This window comes from Chenopodium album, chromosome 7 (assembly GCF_948465745.1).
Source record: "Chenopodium album chromosome 7, dcCheAlbu1.1, whole genome shotgun sequence".
NCBI lineage: Eukaryota > Viridiplantae > Streptophyta > Magnoliopsida > Caryophyllales > Amaranthaceae > Chenopodium > Chenopodium album.
Genome location: NC_137840.1, coordinates 62554305 through 62573499, shown reverse-complemented (window position 1 = coordinate 62573499; position 19195 = coordinate 62554305). Strand labels below are relative to the sequence as shown.

The 19195-nt window shown below is 34.1% G+C and overlaps 2 protein-coding genes across 2 annotated transcripts; both read left to right on the top strand.

Annotated features, from left to right (window-relative positions):
* LOC145639147 (uncharacterized) lies at window positions 1-11741 on the top strand. Its single transcript, XM_081690310.1, has 7 exons — window positions 1-765; window positions 2602-2680; window positions 7082-7218; window positions 7711-7834; window positions 7947-8132; window positions 10413-10484; window positions 10567-11741. Exons 1-7 carry the CDS (start codon window positions 296-298, stop codon window positions 11380-11382), a joined length of 1884 nt encoding a protein of 627 aa, XP_081546436.1. The 5' UTR covers window positions 1-295; the 3' UTR covers window positions 11383-11741.
* A 1378-nt stretch (window positions 11742-13119) lies between these two features.
* On the top strand, window positions 13120-18835 carry LOC145639145 (fructose-1,6-bisphosphatase, cytosolic-like). Its single transcript, XM_081690309.1, has 12 exons — window positions 13120-13624; window positions 15056-15103; window positions 15193-15267; window positions 15353-15414; window positions 15575-15641; window positions 15756-15869; window positions 16101-16187; window positions 16940-17010; window positions 17086-17151; window positions 17724-17810; window positions 17916-17991; window positions 18489-18835. Exons 1-12 carry the CDS (start codon window positions 13466-13468, stop codon window positions 18600-18602), a joined length of 1026 nt encoding a protein of 341 aa, XP_081546435.1. The 5' UTR covers window positions 13120-13465; the 3' UTR covers window positions 18603-18835.
* The last annotated feature ends 360 nt before the right edge of the window (window positions 18836-19195 follow it).

Below are 19195 nucleotides of genomic sequence, written 5' to 3'. Positions count from 1 at the left end.
TCGAAACACGAAAATCTCCCATTTCTCTCTTTCTCTCTCCTTTCCACTCACTTTCTCTCTCTTAAATGAAATCAAATTCTTTAGGAATTCTTAAATTCATATAATTTCAATCAATAATTCACGATTTATCCGTTACAAATCAAAGATTTCCCCTTTTTATTTGATTTCAATTTGATTCCTTATTCATCAGATTTGAAATCACTTGGGATTTTCAAGAAAATCATTCAGCATTTAATTTGATTGATTTATTGATAAATAGGGCAAGAAATTGTGAAATTCGATCTGATTAATAACAATGGCGGATCAAGAGGAAGAGGAATTGCAGATGGCGTTGAGGATGAGTATGCAACCGCCGAGCAATTCTCCGCCGGAGCCGAAGAGAAGTAAGCCTAGAGATGTTAGTATTACTTCCGCCGGAGCTTCGCCGGAGGTGGAGGTGGAGGAGGAGTCGCCGGAGTTGAAGAGCCGGCGGCTTCAACGGGAGCTTATGGCTGCCGCGGCGGAGAAGAGGATGATGATGATGACGACGAGTATGTCGAAAGCGCCATTGTTGAGTGTTAGTGCCCCCAGGACCGGAGGCGAAAGCGGTAGCCAGGGTGAGATTGAGGTGAAGATTGCGGAGGAGGTGAAGGTGAGGGAGGTGAAAATGGGGGAGAATTTAGGGGAGGAGTTATCGGTGGACGAGGCGAATCAGTTGTTTTTTATGGTTTTTGGTGGGAATGTTACTAAGGAGGTTCTTGCTCAGTGGACTAATCAGGGTATTAGGTAATTCTTATTTTCTTGATTTTTGTTCACAATTTCTTTTTTTATGATTTTTTTGAAGTTTTATTATGGTGATTGTGAACAATTTTAGGGTGAGAAATTGAATTGTATGAGCTTTACAGAGAATTGCGTGCTTTGCTTAATGTATATTTATGAATTATGATTTATGATTGTATGATTGCCATTTGTTTTCAATTTTTGAGGGTTTGTTTCTATGACTTGCTAAACGATTGTTGATGTTGATTTATTGTTTGAGGATTGAATTGAGAAAATTTCGTGGTTTAGGGACTTTGTTGGGGCATTGATGATTGAATTTGTTTGCCAAACATGTATTATAGTATAGAGATTGTATGTTAAATTGAGAAAATCTTGTGATTCATGGACTTTGTGGGGCATTAATAGTTGAATTTGTTTGTGAAACATGTATTACAGTATAGAGATTGTGTATTAAAGAGAAAATCTCGTGATTTATGGACTTTGCTGTGGCATTGCCCGTTGAATTTGTTTGCGAAAAATGTAATACAGTGTGGTGATTGTATATGACAGAAGAGTAAGTCATGATGATGGAGTGAGTCATGTGTCCTATAAGTTGAATGAATTTCTGTAGTATTCGAGTGTTGTGACTTGTGAGAGTGTTGGGTGTAAAGCATTTTCTATGAAAATGATTCCGATGTTTGGTTTAAAAGGGGTGGAAAATAACTCTCCTAAAGGTGAAACCTTTTTCTTTTGCTGTGAAGGGAGTCCACATTTTACTTCGTATTACTTTTCTATTACCTCCGTTTCTCTCTTCTCATCCATCATGTCCCTTCCACTTTAAATTCCCTTTTCTATATAAATTTATTGTAGGGAACCAAAAAGAAGTAAGGCCCTAAACAAATTATATTTAGTCAAGAATAATTCAGTTGAGTACAAATAGTTTCATTTTAGTACAAAATAAGTTCAGTCTAGTAAAAATAATTTTAGTTCAGTAAAAATGATTTCAATGTAGTAGATTTCAGTAACTTTAATGAAGAAATATAATAGAGAATCAGTAAAAATAATTTCAGTTCAGCAATAATAATTTAGGTTTGATAAAAATAATTTCAATTAAACAAAAATAATTTCACTTCAATTATAATAATTTAAGTACAACGAAAATCATTTCAATTCAACTAAATAAGTGAACTAACCAGGGCCGAAGTCTGCAATAGTAATTTCCTTTGTAAAATTATTTTCCCTTTTAAAATTTTTTCATTAAATATGTTATCCACCTAACCAAGCGGAACCTGTGTATGTGAAAAATGCTTTTTGACATGGACTTGGGAATTAGGAAAGAAAGAATCTTTTTTAGCATCCTTTCAATGTGTCGACTATATCTGTAAAGAGATTATCTTTCTGCTGCTATAGGCAGTGTTTCTCCAAATTAGCCTTGTCATCTGTTTAAGGATCTAATGGAAACAGTTTCAAGATAGTCTTGAGGTAAATTTATCCTATATGCATTATGTGTTATGTTGCTTACATTTGACCTTCCACTCCTGAACCCTCTAAGGAGGAATTTTTGTTAGAGGCATCGGGTAATAGTATGGGACTTTTCTTGTTGGAGGAAATTATGTGTTTAAAATATTAGACCCCTTGCCGCTAGGTTTATGTCCACTACTCATCAAATCTAATAATGTTCAGTTTGATGTGACTTTATTCTTTTGATGTTTCTAGTTATACTGCACTCTATTATTATGTTGTTATGGTTTTCTGGGTTCTGTTTATCTGCTATTTCATGCGAAGTATTTTAGAAAGGATGACAAGTTTAAGGTATTTTATGGCTATATTTATCAGCTTAATTGATAGAAATCCTTATTGTAGGTTTAGCCCTGATCCAGAAACTTCTATGGGCCTGGTGCAGCATGAAGGAGGCCCATGTGGCGTGTTAGCAACAATACAAGTATGAGTTGATTTCTTGCTCACTGTGATATTAGGCCTTTAGAGGCTTGACACTTAGTTTCCTGGTGTTTTCTTGTGAAAATTATAAATGATTTGTTGTATAAGGTTTTGTGTTTGCATGATTGGATTAAACAAATATTAGCTTGATTAGTCAGTATTCTGAATTTTTTTGAACCAAGTTCAGTCTCAAGTGCTGTAAGAACTACAATTATGTCAAGTGTAAGCTAATCTTGGAGTTAAATTGCTCGTATGGCTTGATTATCTCACATGCTACCCATTTTTACTTCTACTTTTGTTCATGAATCAATTGTTTTAAACTAATGTTGTTACAGTGCTTTGGTTCTTATCTGAAGTCGTGATTGTTATCCACTGGAAAATGTATTAATTTCTTACAAAGACTTACACCAGCAAAGTCCCTATATGACACTTGTCACAATACTCACAATCTGGCATACAATTTTCTCGCCACTTCTTTACTTTTATTAAAAAAAATAATACTCTCTGTTCTTTTTTTTTTTTTTTTTATATATTTTATATTTTATATTTTTTTTATTTTTTATATTCCATTTATTATTCATATAAAATGAAGTAGCAAGTGGAAAGTGGATCCTTAATTTTTCTTTTTTGGTAGAAGAGAGAAAGTTGTTTAGAAACATGGTATTATTATATAGTTTTATGTTGACGATATAGTAGGGTAGGAAGTGATAACAGCGGAATTTTTTTTTTTACCGTTAAAAGGAAAAAAGCAAAAGTGGGAAGATAAAAGAAGTACATATCAAAACAGAAAGCGGGGGAAGATGAAAAAATAACATATCAAAACGGAAGGTGAGAAGATGAAATAAGAACATATCAAAACATCAAGTGAGAAGTTAAAAAAAAAAAAAAAGAACCGAGGGAGTAATACATCTTTGCAAACCCCCAACCTTTCTTATACATATCTAATAAAATTTTCTTATCTTTCAAATCTATAATATTAAAATTTCAATCTCCTTTATTAAAAATATAAGCCTAATAACTACCATTTTTGAAGTTGTAACTATTGTCTTTTTTTATATATTAAATTATAGAGTAATTAATTGCTCAATATCTATGATAGTATTATAGACATTACGAGTATATAGGAATACTGCAATAAGGGCATTATTGGTCGGATATGAATTTCCTAAAATGTAGTTAAAATGTCTCCTTTTTTGTTTATTCAGTATTAGATTTGGTGGAATTTCTATCATTATTATTGAGTTATTAGAATGTAATTGTGCTAATGTATGAGACATATTCTTTGCTACGAAACAATCTTAGATATTGAGGCTCTTTTAAATACTTGTTATTGGAAAAGTTGGTGAAATAGGTAGTTTATTGTTTTTTTTTAATAAAAATTAAATATAGATTTGTAGAATTTGGAAGTTACAGGAAGTTAAATATTTTTTAAAAAATAAATGAAGGGAAAATGCATAGGAATTGAGGATGAAGAGTTTCAAGTGGTATAGTTTAAAGTTGCCAAAACGAAAATTTTTTAATTTTATAAATTTTGACTTAATTTATTTCATCATTATCTTAACAATTTCGATCTATTTGTAACATTTTAAGTTTTTTTTTTTTTCAAAATATTACTATGAAAATGCTATAAACACATCTAATAAATCTAGAAATTTTACTTCTTATGAAAATAGATTTTGCACTTTATATTTAAAATCTTTCATTACTCAAGTACTTTCAACAATAATTTCAATTAATAATCATGTTCTAGTTTTTATTGTCTTAGGCCTTAGGCATTTAGTTATTATTTTCTAATTCGGGGGAGGGGATTTCCAATTATAGAGATATGTACTCTTGAGCTTCATGCTCATTTTTTTCATTTATTTTGCTAATTTAGTCAATTAGGACAATTTTTATACACAAGTTTGGTTTATTAATGTAACTACATATGTCCTAAGTTATTTTGGATTTTTTTTTTTTTTTTTTTTTTTTTTTTTTTTGACGGGTTGGATTTATCTATATATTTATTTATTTATTTATTACTATTTTCCCAATAGCACATGAAGTTCAAGTTTATTTTTATACTATTAGAAAAATATTAGTGACCTTTAGAGAAGTTCCTAGCTATTTCTGTGTAATCTAAAATGAGGAAATTAGTTTAGGTTGTGTGCTTGGCTGCTTGCTGTTCAAGTATTTCAACTGTGTGACATTCCAAGTAGAGAAAAAGAAAGAAGATATTAAGTGCTGTTAGATCATTCTTTTGATGAATTGTATGTTTTCAAAAACCTTTTATCTTGGATATGACTCATAGAAGTAAATTTTAGTGTTCTGGACTTTGAACTCAACTGCTCATCTTATTTTAGCTCGAATTAGCTTTAAGATTTCTTTCCTTAGCAAGGTAAAAGATCTGGAAATGTAGATCTTGATGTTATTGAAAAGGACGAGTTCTATTACAAATTCACATTCTCATTCAAAATCTAAACCGTGGATGACAAATAGGTAATGTATATTTTTTATCTTCTTATTAACCATATATATTTATACACCCTTCGTTTTGTTGGTTACAATTTTACTTAATTCCTAATTTTGCAAATCTTTATTCTCACCGTGCCCCACTTGCAATAGTTGCAACATTTCCTTTCTGAAATTTTCCTACATGAACAACAAGCCCTGCATACAACATGCTCTTTCTTATCTATTCTTGCTCAAAGCCAATTACAGCAGAATACAAAATTTGCTTTCCTCTTTCTCATATCTTCCCTAGCTTCTGTTGCTACAGCAATTGCAGTCATTCTTTTTTAAAAAATAAAAAATAAAATTAGGAGGGAGTATATTATAATGAATTTGATCTTTTTTGTTTTTTGAGCTTTCTTGGGCTAAGCCCATCAAATTACCAGCTTAATTTAGAGCTCCATTTGAGCTTGACTTTAATCTTGCACAAACTGTAATGTTTATTGGTAGGTTTCTTGCTGTGGCTTTTGATTTATTAATTCTCATTAGGCACTCTTTAGACAAACTTTTCATTTCGTTCAATGTTACATTGGGACTATTAGCTATCATATCTTTTACTAGTGGTTCGTGTAAGCCATAGTGGCTATATATCTCTCTTCAGTGCTATTTATATGTTTAGTGTGTGCTTTCAATGTTTATGGCATCTGATATCGTCTGGACTCATCGGTGTCTTTTTCTGTATTATCTGTGGTGGTAATCTCTGTGCTAGTGAAAAGCTGGATTCCTTGAGCTGACAATTGTCCCAGATATTAAAAAAAAAATCACAATATCTCTTTGTAAGGGGACTGGAATATGACTGTAAAGATTGATAATTTGTTTTAAGAACTTTTTGCACTTGAGATTAGTCTTCCACTCTTTTAGCACATTGCTAAATAATTAAACAAAAGGTAAATTGTGAAGAGGAAATGTAGAAGATATGGTGTAATAGTTTCTAGCACAACATGTTAGATCTCTTGGATGTCACAGCTTTTAAACTGCTCTAGTTTGCCGTTTTTAGTGAATTTTAAACCAATGATCTGCTTCTCTAGCCGTGTCCTTATCAGTTCTGCTGAGTAATTTACAACCTTCTATGAGAGTTGCTTTACCTAACACAGAAATAATTTGTTTATGCAATCAATTGGCCTCAATTGACTAGGAGTTTTGAGTGTTGGTCTTGCTTTCATGTCGTGTTAAAGTGATAATGGTACCCATCGTTGTTATCCATATATTTTAAGCGAGTGGCTGTACTTAATTTTTATAGATTAAGGAATTACTTTTGGATTCTGTAAATCACATTATCATAGATTAAGGAATTACTTTTGCGGGAAAATTGCTGTACACTTAAGTTTGTGGGAAGAGAAGGTGAACAAAGTAATATATGTTTTATTAGGAGCTGGGCTAACACTATGTAGTCATGATGTTGTTGCACTCATTTAACAATTTTGTGGTTGTATTTTTCTTTCATTCTTGCCCTTTGAGAAATGGCAAGTCTGTAGTTTCATGTTGGTTCTCATCAGTCGACATTCTATTTTTGTTTTTTCATAGAATTGCATATCTGTCCTGTTTTCCTGCAAGTTCATATGATGGAAACACACGCGCACACATACACATTGTTGAAAAAGGTAATTTGGTAGGTAATTTAATAAATAGCCCGAATATTGGTGACTATATTATTTAGCTTCCAAATTTGTCCCTGCATAATATTAGTATAATTCCTATGACTTGTTTTTGAAAAAAATAATTCTGAAATGCTAACAGAACTGTGGCAATTTTTTAATGGCTGAGTGTATTATCTATGGGCTGCGGCCTCGGCCTGTGATTACCTATTTTGCTGAGCATGATCTAAAGAAAATCTGCTGTATCTCATATGATGTCGTAAAAATTACATCTTTTAGCGACTTTCTCAACTTAACATTTTTCTTCCCTAATTTTGCAGGGGTTCGTTCTAAAGTATCTTCTGTTTGTTCCAGAAGAGTCAAGTAATAATGCATTAAGAACACCACAGAGATCTTGGAACCGGGAATCTGTTACCCCAGAAAATTTTGCTTCCCTCTCAGAGGATACTAGAAAAAGGTGACAAATAGAAGCTCCTACGCTTAAAGATTTATTTTAAACGTGATTGTATTATACTTTATATGTCATTGTTGTTTTTTGGATTACTAGCTTTATTTTTAAGTCAAAAGCGTGACTTTGACTTACAAGGGGAAGAGGATTAGAAATCTACCAACATCAAGCAATGACAAGACATTGCCCTACACCCCTCCCTTAGGCACAAGTATTGCTGATCCCTTAGGGCCCATTGTTCACCCCCCCCCCCCCCCCCCCACCCTCCTCTCCAATTTTCACACCATCCTAAATTAATAATGGCTCATTTCTTGGACAAGAACTTGACTCTGCATTTTTCCCTTTTTGAATTATGTGTTGTGGAGAGGTGATGTTTTGAGATTGTAGACTAGAACTGACTTGAATATCTTGTTGCTATCTCTCTGTGGTCAATCTGGAGTGTTATATAATCTTATATCTAATAGAGACTAAACACACGCAAATCTTTTCTTAAATTTACAGGGCACTGGTGAAAAGTATGGCAGAGATATTATTTCGTTGTGGAAGTAATAAAAAGGCAGTGGTTGCAACTCTTGATGTCCTCGACCAAAATGGTGAAGGCAACAGTGATGGACCACTGGATGAGGTATGTTCTTATGACTTCTTAAATCTATGTTACCGCTATAGCTGATTGGGGTAATAATTATACCTTCTCCTGTTCTATTGAGTTAATGCTCGTGCCTCTTTCTATTTTACAGATGATATTGAAAGCTCTAGAAGGTTTTTCTATTGAGTCTGCTTCAGATTTGCAGAAAACCCTGAGAGTAACGTCATATACATCATCTGCCAATGCAATTCAGAGACTTGAGATGATGCTTCCTGTGTTTGAAAGTCGTATGGGAGCAATGCTGTTTTTGATCTCAGCATTGCTTTCTCGAGGACTGGTATGTCTGTTAGCTGTTTTATGTGATTAATTGCTCTATCATATCATCTAATTTCTTGAAAACTTGAGAGTTAAACCTTATAGATGTCTATCTCAATTATTTTGCGTCCTTAATTTCCTGTTGCATTTGTCTTTTCCCTCCCCTAGTTCCCTCTTTAGGAACCTGCAAATCTGCATACTTGGGAGAGCTTTATGTCAATATATAAAAATATTTGAACGTGTTCTGCAGATAACATTTTGTTTTTATTTTACATTTTGGTACAAATGTGATTTTTTGTTTTTTTTTTTTCTTTTTTCCTAATTGTCTTACTCTTACATCAAGTGGAATTGGAATGGAGTGGGGATGATTTTTGATGGGTGAAGAATGAGAGCTGCTAGCCAGTAACTACTTTTAACGTAACGTTCTTGAACTTTATACTTGTTGTCAATAAAATAGTTTCTTTAGATAAGAAAAGTATCAATAATGGAGAAAAAGTGAGATAGGAAGATCACAATGTAAAGAAGCTAATCAGTTCTCATCAATCCAAGGAGAACTTTCATTTTGTTTTCATCTATCAAAGGACAATCATGTCCATTGGAAGCAATGTCCTTGGATCAGTGAAAAGAGCTTAAAGTTGTGAGATATTCATTTTCCCATTGTTTACATTTCCATTTCAATTCCCATTCCAATGCTATGTATATGGGACCTTATCCTTTTAGATTAGAGTACAAAAGGGAAAAGGCTGGCATGTAAGAAGTCTCTTTAGGAGGCTTAGAAAGAGTGACTGTTGTATAAAGCCAAATTGTCTGCCAATGTAGATATTGTCTAGGGATTTATCAAGGATGGATTCAATGAATATTGGACATACTCCTCTATGAGTCGATATTAAGGGGAAGAGTATTTAGGAGTATCATTTTAAATTGATGGTTAGTAGCTTGTTGGAGAAGACACTTAGTTTGTTTGTGGGAAAGCTCTATAAATAGAGCTAATTGGAGAGAAGAATTATGTTGAACATTGATTGAGTATTTTGTTGTAGCTTAGTTAAACTAAATTGCGAGACACCTCTGGAAAGTAGAATTATTATTCACACTTGCTGTTATTTCCTCTTGTTACATTGATCTTCCTCTTCCTAGTTTCTGCCATTAATGATGCTGAAGCTATGCTAAAATATATAAGACTGATAAGCTCCCTTATCTCCCACTTGCAAGGATTTCTTATATAGATCTAAGTTGAAGTCTATTTCCCATTCTCCCAAAAGAAATTCTGGTAAGCTGAAGCCTATATCCCAAAAGAAATTCTGAAGTCTATGTTAAATGTCATCCACATCCTATATCACTTGACCCCTGAACCTTTGATAGACTGATGCTGAACATGATTCTGTCCAGTCTCTGGTCAGCTATTAACATATGGACCCCTCTCAATAACAGAACTTCAACTGCTGAATATTTTAAGGCCCATAGTTGATTCTAGCAACCATAGCCTCCATGCCCTCCTGTAATGACAAGGTTTTGGTCCCTATGTGAAAGTTATAAGATAGAGTAGAAGCCAATAACTTTTCCACCTTTTGCATTACTAGGATATGAGTCATATGAGTATATGACTATTACCTCTCAGAGAATTGAACTCTAACCTAATTTGGTGAACATAAAGTACTTGGTCTTGCCTCAAAAAAAAAAAAAAAGTACTTGGTCTCCTGTGCCATCTAAGCCACTTCTGTGGTGCCAAAGAACAAAGATGCAATTTCCTGGCTGTTTAAATTCAGTTCTTCAGCCCACCAAATATCACTAAATTGTCGCTGAGAATCATGTTACTACAAAACCTGAAATAGATCCGAACCGAAAGTGGGACAGTCTCAGATCAACCTAACCCATTCAGTCTCAGATCAACCTAACCCATTCTGGTCCAAAGGACCCATTTTTGTGGTCTACTCTGATCATAATTGTTTGACTTCCTTTACTATTTATACCGACAAAGTTTCTGTAAAAACCTGAAGATAGATAACAGTTACATCCTTGCATCATTGAACAGGAAAGATCTGGCCTGCTTACAAGCGATTCTCTTTATGGGTGTACATGCTCTGTTTACACCCCCCTCCCCACCCCACCCCCCCACCCCCTCCTTTTTTTTATCTTCATAGAAACACTATTGACAATGCTGTAGTCTACACAATTGTATTATTTCAATGAATATACTGAATTATTTATAGTAGCTTAGTGACATCTGATGCTTATGCTGTAATTTTATTAGTACCTTCTGTTACATTTAGATTCTGCTTATTTAACCTACTATTATATTGTACAGGAATCCATTCAAGCTGATAGGGATGATCCAAGCCTACCGCTAGTCACTGCCCCCTTTGGTCATGCCTCACAGGTAACTCCTTGGTCTTATGTTGATAAGGTGTACTTTCATCTGCATTATGAGTGTTGTTACTAATTTGAATAACATGGTGCAGGAAATTGTAAACCTATTACTGTGTGGAGAGGCTGTTGCGAATGTGTTCGATGAGAGGATAGACTTAGGAGGTGGCATGTTTTTGAAGGGTGTATCCACTGATGTGGAAGTTGGATTCCTCACCCTGCTCGAGTCCCTCAACTTCTGTAAAGTCGGACTGCATTTAAAACGCCCAAAATGGCCAATATGGGTTGTTGGGAGTGAGTCACATTACACAGTCCTATTTGCTTTTCATCCTTCTGTTCAGGAGGAGAATGAAATGGAGGAGAGGGAATCAAGAATCAGGAGAGCATTTGATGCACAAGACCAGAGTGGAGGTGGCGGCTTCATTAGTGCTGAGGGCTTGCATCAGGTCCTTAAAGAAACTGGCATAAACCTTCCCTCTGATAAGCTTGACCGCCTCTGCAGTGCAGGCTTTATAGTATGGAGTGAGTTCTGGCAGGTTCTTTTGGATTTAGACAGGAACTTGGGAGGTTTCAAGGATTCCTCGGGGTTAATGGGAAAAAAGGTGTTTGATCTCTACCATTTTAATGGAATTGCAAAATCAGTAATTAATGGAAACCAAGGTGAGACACCCTTTCAAAGACCGCGGATTACTAAACTGCGAGTTTCAGTTCCACCTAGGTGGACACCAGAGGAATATATGGCAGAGGCAGCACCCCCTTCAAGCTCCAGTGGCAGTGATACTGCTGGAAAAGATGCTGCTAAAGCTGTTGCACCTGAGCCTCCGCAACATGCTCCACTTGTAGACTGTATTAAAACGCGGTGGGCTCGTGCAAATTGCAATTGGACTGGGGATCCTCCAAGTATCGTTTAGTATCTTTATGATGTGTTGGATCCAAACATCAGCTCTCGTTCATATACCCGCCGGTGTGTGGACAGTCTAGAATCTAGAGTAAATGAGTTGAGGGGACGCATGAGACTGTTATTCTCAGAGCACAGCTTTGGTTGAACAAACGTTGCACTGGTGGTGTTGGTTTGTGATACAGATAGGCACCAAATTTTCGTGCCCTGTTGTAACTGTCATATTTGACATTGATTTCATTTGTTGAGTATTTCTCGGAAGAACTAGTTCCCTGATAAATCTGTTAATAGATTGTGCATATCCTTGAATGCATATGTTATCATAAGAGAACTTTTCTTTTTATATATGAAGATCATGTCATATTTTTCTTCTGTATCTTCATTCTTCACTGCCTTGTTTTGTTTTGCAAAGATTCAGGAGTTTCATTTTTTCATTTTGTCTATGTCATTTTCACTTTTTATAACGATTTTGTCACTCACTAGTAAAGTAGTAATACACTAATACGTGATTTGTAAAATCATCCTTAATGCTACCTCCGTTACAAATTATGTGCAACGATTAGACATTTTTCCTCTGTACTTTATATCAAATTGTTGCACATAACCTGTAACGGAGGTAGTAGCTGCGATTCTTTATAAGACTAACTATTTAATTCCACCATAAATTTTGATCACATACAATAAAATGACTATATATTTATATCGTGGAGGATAATGTTATTTGTTTTTTTTTGTTTGTTTTTTTTTTTTGTTTGTGATCTGACATCATGGTTCATAAACAATGAACTAAAAGGTTTTAGAAGATGCGCAAGAATTCAGATCAAAACTCATTTATGGTAGGGAAACAATATATTAAAAGGGTTTAGAAGATGTGCAAGAATTAAAACTTGTTTATGTATGTCAGTTGTGATTTCATAAAACAATATACATATATTAAACGGTTTTAGGCGCAAGAATTAAAACCAAAACTCATTGAATTTCTAATTTTATTTTTCAAATGAGGAAACTCACGCCAATAATTACTCTTGTCATCAATAATAATAATAATAATAAATTATGGTTTCATTCCCTTCTCCTTTTTTTCGCTTGGGGATTTAGAGAAGGAGGCCGTTGCGTTGCTGAAACAGATTCAAAGGTTCTCAATGACGCAAGACATTGGGGCTCGTGCTACAGCTCATATATTCACTACGGTAGGCTTTGCTATAGCTAGAGGAGTGGGGACCCAGATTGTATCTCGGCTTTCCACTAATTTGTTGTAGGTTGTATGACTTTTGTTTTTGAGATAATAATAATAATAATAATAATAATAATAATAATAATAATAATAATAATAATAATAATAATAATAATAATAATAATAAATGTTCATTAGTAAAATACCAAATATATCAATATGAAATTTAAAAGTGCCAACACTAAGAAAATGTGACAAAAATCACATACGTATACTTATTATTGTCATTAATGACAAAAATAATTATTAATTTAATTATCATTTTGACAAAATAAACATATATTATTATTATTAGGAAGAAAATGTGAGGTATGTGTGTATATCCATTGGCAAAGCAATTAACACAAGATGACATGTCATTGCATCAACATCCTCATCAAAAAAATCAACCAATGAGTTAAAATATTAGATAAACCAGCACATAACGTCCATATATATATTGACAATTTTACACATTTTCCAAAAATAAAATCCCCTCACTTTTTACAATATTTCCTTGAACTGCTAAAGTGTCAAAAATATCTTCCATTCCAAACCAAAACAAAAAGCTGTCATAAAATCTCGAATCAACAAACAGCAGTACTAGAGGTGGCAATCAGATTGTCCTGTCATGTTCTAGTGGAGTCGGGTTAGTTTTATCAGGTCTAGACACACGCACAGAATAACAACGAAATTCGTTATCTGCAGACTGCAAGACTGAGAGGCAGGCAGAGAGTTTTACCTCATCATCTCCAAACCCCACTTTCTCTCCTCCTTTGACGTCCCATCTTAAATTCCCTATATTATCACATACAAAATACCCAACAACCAATTAACTGTTCCAAACTTTGAGGAGTCAGAAAATCACAGGAAGAAGAAGAAGATGGATCATGCAGCTGATGCTAGGTTGACGGATTTGATGACCATAACACGGTACGTGTTGAATGAGCAGACTAAACATCCCGAATCTCGAGGCGATTTCACCATTCTTCTCAGTCACATTGTTCTTGGTTGCAAATATGTCTGCTCTGCTGTTAACAAGGTTCATTATCTTCTTAATTTTTATCAGAAATTTTATGTTTTTTTTTTTTTTTTTTTTTTTTTTTTTTTTTTTTTTAACTGATGTTCTGAAATAACTCAATTGAAGTCATATTCTAGTCATTTTTATATACTTTTCCTTTGATTTGGGATACTAATTTATCGGAACTTTTATTATGCATTCGGATATACCTAGAGTTGAACGTACCCGTCCCATGTATACCTTGCTCTGTTAGACTAAGAATTTTTGTACAAAATGTGGGTCAATGTTATTTTGGAGATTAAATTTATAGGTGGGGTCAAATTTACTTATTCTAAAGTATGATTTTACCCATTACAATTCTGATTGTTAATGGAGTTATGGTCCCTTTTATTTAAACCTGAGATATCACTGTCAACTTTTTAGTTTGGACGATGAAAGAATTTGGTCAAATTTATTGGTCTGTAAATTTTTTCCAATGTAAAATTTCGTCAATTAATTGTAACACATTGTTTGACTTGATTTTTTATTTTTATTTTTAAAAATTTGGGTTAAGCTCAATTTGATGGATTTTATATACTAGATGAAATTTGATAAGGGATAATGTAGTTGGTACAAGAAGTTGATTTTAGCTCTATTTAATTGATTAATTGTACTAATATATTGTTGCTTAGATATTAAGGATGATTGTTAGTTCAACCCGTACTTCATTGACTATTTTGGATAGACATAAGCTAAGAAGAAGGATCTAATGATGCAATACCAAGTCATACATTTTATCTGTAATTGAAGAAGGTGGTGTACTAACTTACACGTCTTGAAACACCCGATTTGTTTTTCGGTGTATAGATAGCTACAACGGAAAGTGATATGTGGATGCCAACAAAAAAACTTGGGAGGTGGTGTCTTAGGATTAAATCCGGTCTACATCAATGATCTTTTTAAATCACTATACACACGCACGCAAGGGAAGTTATGTTGACCGGGTTTGATCCTAGATTTGGGGTATTTTTTTAATCTTTTAGTGTATAGAGAGTCACAAAGGGGAATAGTATGGACTTGATTTAGGATGTGTTATTTTCACTTGATATATTGTGCTTTGATTTGAATTTAATAAGGTCTGATTTAGTTTAATATGTGGTTTGGTCTGATTTGCTCCTATTTGACTGAATTTCAATTATATTTGTACACCGATAAGATAGAAAAAACATTAGCAAATGAGATCTTGCTAAAATGCATTGATGCGTTATTTCCAATTGAAATTAAGTATATTTGACAATAATCAATGAAAAGAAAAAAAAAATGTGATCTGGTTTGGTGGGAAATTTTCAGTTTTCATTTCTGTTTTGTATGCTATGATTGTATAAGTTTCAAAAACAAGGTGAAGAGAACATATTGTTAATTCTAAGTTTTGTATAAACATTCATTTTTATTTTATCAATGTTTACTTAACAGGCTGGTCTTGCCAAGCTCCTAGGACTTGCAGGGGAAACTAATGTTCAGGTATCAACATTTCAAATTATTTTTGTTACACTCAGACACATTGTAATTTTTCCAGTGTTTAATGTTCTTTTGATTGTATTATACATTAGGGTGAAGAGCAAAAGAAGCTAGATGTGCTCTCAAATGAAGTTTTTGTCAATGCCTTAACAAGTAGTGGCCGAACTGTAAGTAGTGGATGAGACTCTTAGCCTTGGTTCTTATGATGAATTCCTGAAGTAATATCTGCTAAAAGATGTAACGTGTTTGCAGTGCATTCTTGTGTCCGAGGAGGATGAAGAGGCAACATTCGTCGAGCCAGCTCTACGTGGAAAGTGAGTATAGCCACTCCCCCACTGGTTCCCTATTTGTTGTGTGCAATTTCTTTCTTTACAAACTACAAAAAAAGATCACATGCCAAGTACGATTGTTTCATTATGATCATCTTTGCTTATGTTAGACGTTTAAGATGAACTCTGTGCCTTGGTTTTTCAGGTACTGTGTTGTATTTGATCCTCTGGATGGATCTTCCAACATTGATTGTGGTGTTTCAATTGGCACGGTAAAGCATCTCAGCCTTTTCAATGTTACTCTCTTGGAGCTATTTTATAATCTTGATAACCTTTATTATGTGCAGTGACGTAATTAACAAGCTGGCTTGTTTTATTTCACTTAGATCTTTGGGATTTACATGGTGAAAGATTTCAAAAATGTAACTCTTGACGAGGTCCTGCAACCTGGAAAGAATATGGTGGCGGCAGGTTATTGCATGTATGGGAGCTCTTGCACGGTACTATTAAATTTCTTCGTGGTTGCTTAGTTTTGTCATTGTGCTTGACTGCTTGTTTCCCCAATCTGCTAACAATATGGTACCTGTTTGAATGTGCAAAATTTTCTACTTGTTAGTGAGAAATTGTGTAATGGCAGCCTACTACTCTATTCTTTCTATATTTCATTACTGATCACATGTCTGCACAATTATTTCTGCTTATAAACAAGGCAATTTCTGCTGTTTTTACAGCTTGTCTTGAGTGCTGGAAGCGGTGTCAATGGTTTCACTCTAGACCCATCTCTTGGAGAGTATATTCTCACTCATCCAAACATCAAGGTACACTCTCATGATTTACTGGTGCATGTCTTTACAGAAGAATTGCTAAATTGGTTTCTGTATGGTTTATATGAGCTGCTGAGAAGGTGTATTAGAATTTTGCTTTAGGATTTATTTAAGTAATCAACTTAACCCGAAATAAAATCTATACAGCCTAGTGTCAGGTGTCACCACAATATTAACCATCTTTGTACTTGTCTACAATTTTTCAAGTGATACAAATGATTTAAAGATGATTAATCTCGTTAAATACTCTGTTACTTGAGATTAAATAAGAGTACCCTCCTGAAAATGCAGCAGTGAAGTGGGCTGTGTCAAGAGCAGGTAGTAAAGGTCATATAGGTGCTTTAGTTTTCTCGTCTTATGAAAGATCAAGCTCATGTCTTAAAATAATTACGAAGAAATACATGGATCCTTAGTTTCGAAGTATTAGAACGAAATAGAAGTTGAGAGATGAGAAGAGTGAATCGCCTGTTGCCTCTTTGCAAGAGATGACCATGTGGAAACCAACTGTTAAGTAGGCTACCGATCAGACTGTCATTGCAACATATGCCAGTTTGTCATTTTTAGTTTCAAATGAAGTCCATAATGTTTGCCAATTACCTTCATTTTATTTACAGACATCTGAAACTGTAAACGGGGTGCTTTTTGTTTAAGAAAATCTCGAGTTGTATGCAGGAGATGCATGCACTAAGAAGAATTTATCCTACTTTTTTCTTATTAATTATCTGGTTTCTCCTTTTCTTGTGCAGATCCCAAAGAAAGGTAAGATCTATTCAGTGAATGAAGGCAATGCAAAGAACTGGGATGGCCCAACAACGAAGTATGTAAACCTTTTGTTTAATCTATGATTGTTCTTGTATTTGGTGTTGCTATACTGAACCCTTGCCGATTTTAGGTTTGTAGAAAAATGTAAGTTCCCTACTGATGGCTCTTCGCCAAAGTCTCTCAGATACATTGGAAGGTAATTTACTTCATTATGAAATAGCAATTCCTACTAAGATTGAATGATCATTTGCTGAATACTGTCAGTTGCATCAATAACCTGTACAGAATTATAGAAATGTAAGAGACCGCCACTAGCGCCTTGATATGCTGCCATTCTATAGAACTAAAAGATACAGATGTATTCTGTAATCACATTGATGATGTGGGGTAGAAAGATCAAATGAAAGGGCCGACTACCTGACCAACTGAGGTTTTTTAAAATAAGGTTGCGGGTTGAAATAGAATCAGGTCAATGGCTATGGCTTTATAATGCATCTAGTATTGTTTGCAATATAAGCTCCTAGCAGCTGTTATGCTTTTCAAATAAAATAACCCCTTCAAGATCATTCTTTCAAATTTCATAGGTGCTAGTGTGCTACGATGATAGTACTTATAGCTTACTAAATAATTTATGTTTCATTTTCATGACCTTCGGAATTGGGGTGGCTGTTGTGCTATACATATCTGCATCTGTGTATGTAATAATGTACGCGTGTAATTCTGTTAGAATAAGGACCCGTCCCTAAAAGTTTCACCTATTTCGTGTAGTATGGTAGCTGATGTTCATCGCACTTTACTTTATGGTGGCATCTTTATGTACCCCGGTGACAAGAAGAGCCCTGATGGAAAACTACGGTATGTCTAGTTGTACTCAAGGGTCATATGTTTGTACTTAAATACTGATATTTGTTATAAGTATTGTTATTAACCATCTTGTTTATGCTTTATTATGTGAATCAGAGTTCTTTACGAGGTCTTTCCTATGTCATTTTTAATGGAACAAGCAGGCGGACAAGCTTTTACAGGCAAAGAGCGGGTAATTCACTAGACGTACCTTGTTCTTTTTGGATTGGCATGTATGAAAATTCTTATAGGTTGGTCTTAGGGATCATTGATGGGGACACCAAGTATCCACAATCCCCTTTACAAAAAGTTGACTAAATATATAGGTTGGTCTTAGGGATCGGTAAAATTTTACTGATTTCAACCACCACAAGCCTCTAAAGTATCAACCATTTAAAATACTATTACAACTAATATTTTGTGGTACCACAACTCCACAAGTTTCAAAAGCACTATCCCGTATATTTAATTTACTTTAATAAAGACTGTTTTATTAATTTCCGATATCAACTCAAAATTCCTTAATAGGTGGGGCTAGCCTAATCTTCTTGTCCCTTTAATACTAGATAGCTTTGCTCATCACTTTGAAATTATAATTATGTATAATTTCTTTTTTTTGATGGAATTATGTATGATTTCAACTGAACACATATCAACTGCTGATTAATCTACTGTTATTGTTTATGGCAGGCACTTGACTTGATCCCAAAGAAGATCCACGAGCGCTCGCCAGTATTCCTTGGAAGCTATGATGATGTTGAAGACATCAAAGCCCTGTATGCTGCTGCAGCAAAGGATGCTTGAGCTTCAGCATTTGTTGGATCCACCTGAAACCCCTTCTATGGGATCCAAAGTTGCACTTCCTACATTATACTACAGTGGACAGTGGTTACAAGCAAAATATGAGCAAGTATATATGCTCCATAAATGTGCATGACGTAGGAATATTGTACATTTGTGTGAGCACTGATCAATTGTCAAACAACTACTGAGTACATTTCATACTTAATGCCAATGCTAAATTGAAATCTTGCAAATCACCTTCTTTTCACTCTTTTTACTTGGATACTCGGACATGATTTCAGACTGTCCAAATCACAATTGATGCAATTTACGGGTTGTTATAGATTAGATCGGAAAAAATAAAACTTTCATCTACAAAATACTCTTCTCATGAGAAAAATAAAAAAAGAACGAAAGGTTCTAACGTTGAAATATGCATAAAGATATTAGTCATGTATAATTTATTTATTATTAAATAAAAATTATTATGCCGAGTATTAGATACTATACTTGTATTGAATCATGAATAATACTAAACTTTTTGACAAAAAGAAAAGAGATAAGGTCACATAATAAAGAAAGGTCAATTGACCAGATTGGTAAATAAAAAAGAC

Coding starts and splice junctions, on each gene's coding strand:
- LOC145639147 (XM_081690310.1), top strand. CDS start 296: ATGGCGGATCAAGAGGAAGAGGAATTGCAGATGGCGTTGAGGATGAGT. Junction 2,681..7,081: donor GCGTGTTAGCAACAATACAA/GTATGAGTTGAT, acceptor CTAATTTTGCAG/GGGTTCGTTCTAAAGTATCT. Junction 10,485..10,566: donor CCTTTGGTCATGCCTCACAG/GTAACTCCTTGG, acceptor AACATGGTGCAG/GAAATTGTAAACCTATTACT.
- LOC145639145 (XM_081690309.1), top strand. CDS start 13,466: ATGGATCATGCAGCTGATGCTAGGTTGACGGATTTGATGACCATAACA. Junction 15,104..15,192: donor CAGGGGAAACTAATGTTCAG/GTATCAACATTT, acceptor ATTATACATTAG/GGTGAAGAGCAAAAGAAGCT. Junction 15,415..15,574: donor GAGCCAGCTCTACGTGGAAA/GTGAGTATAGCC, acceptor TTGGTTTTTCAG/GTACTGTGTTGTATTTGATC.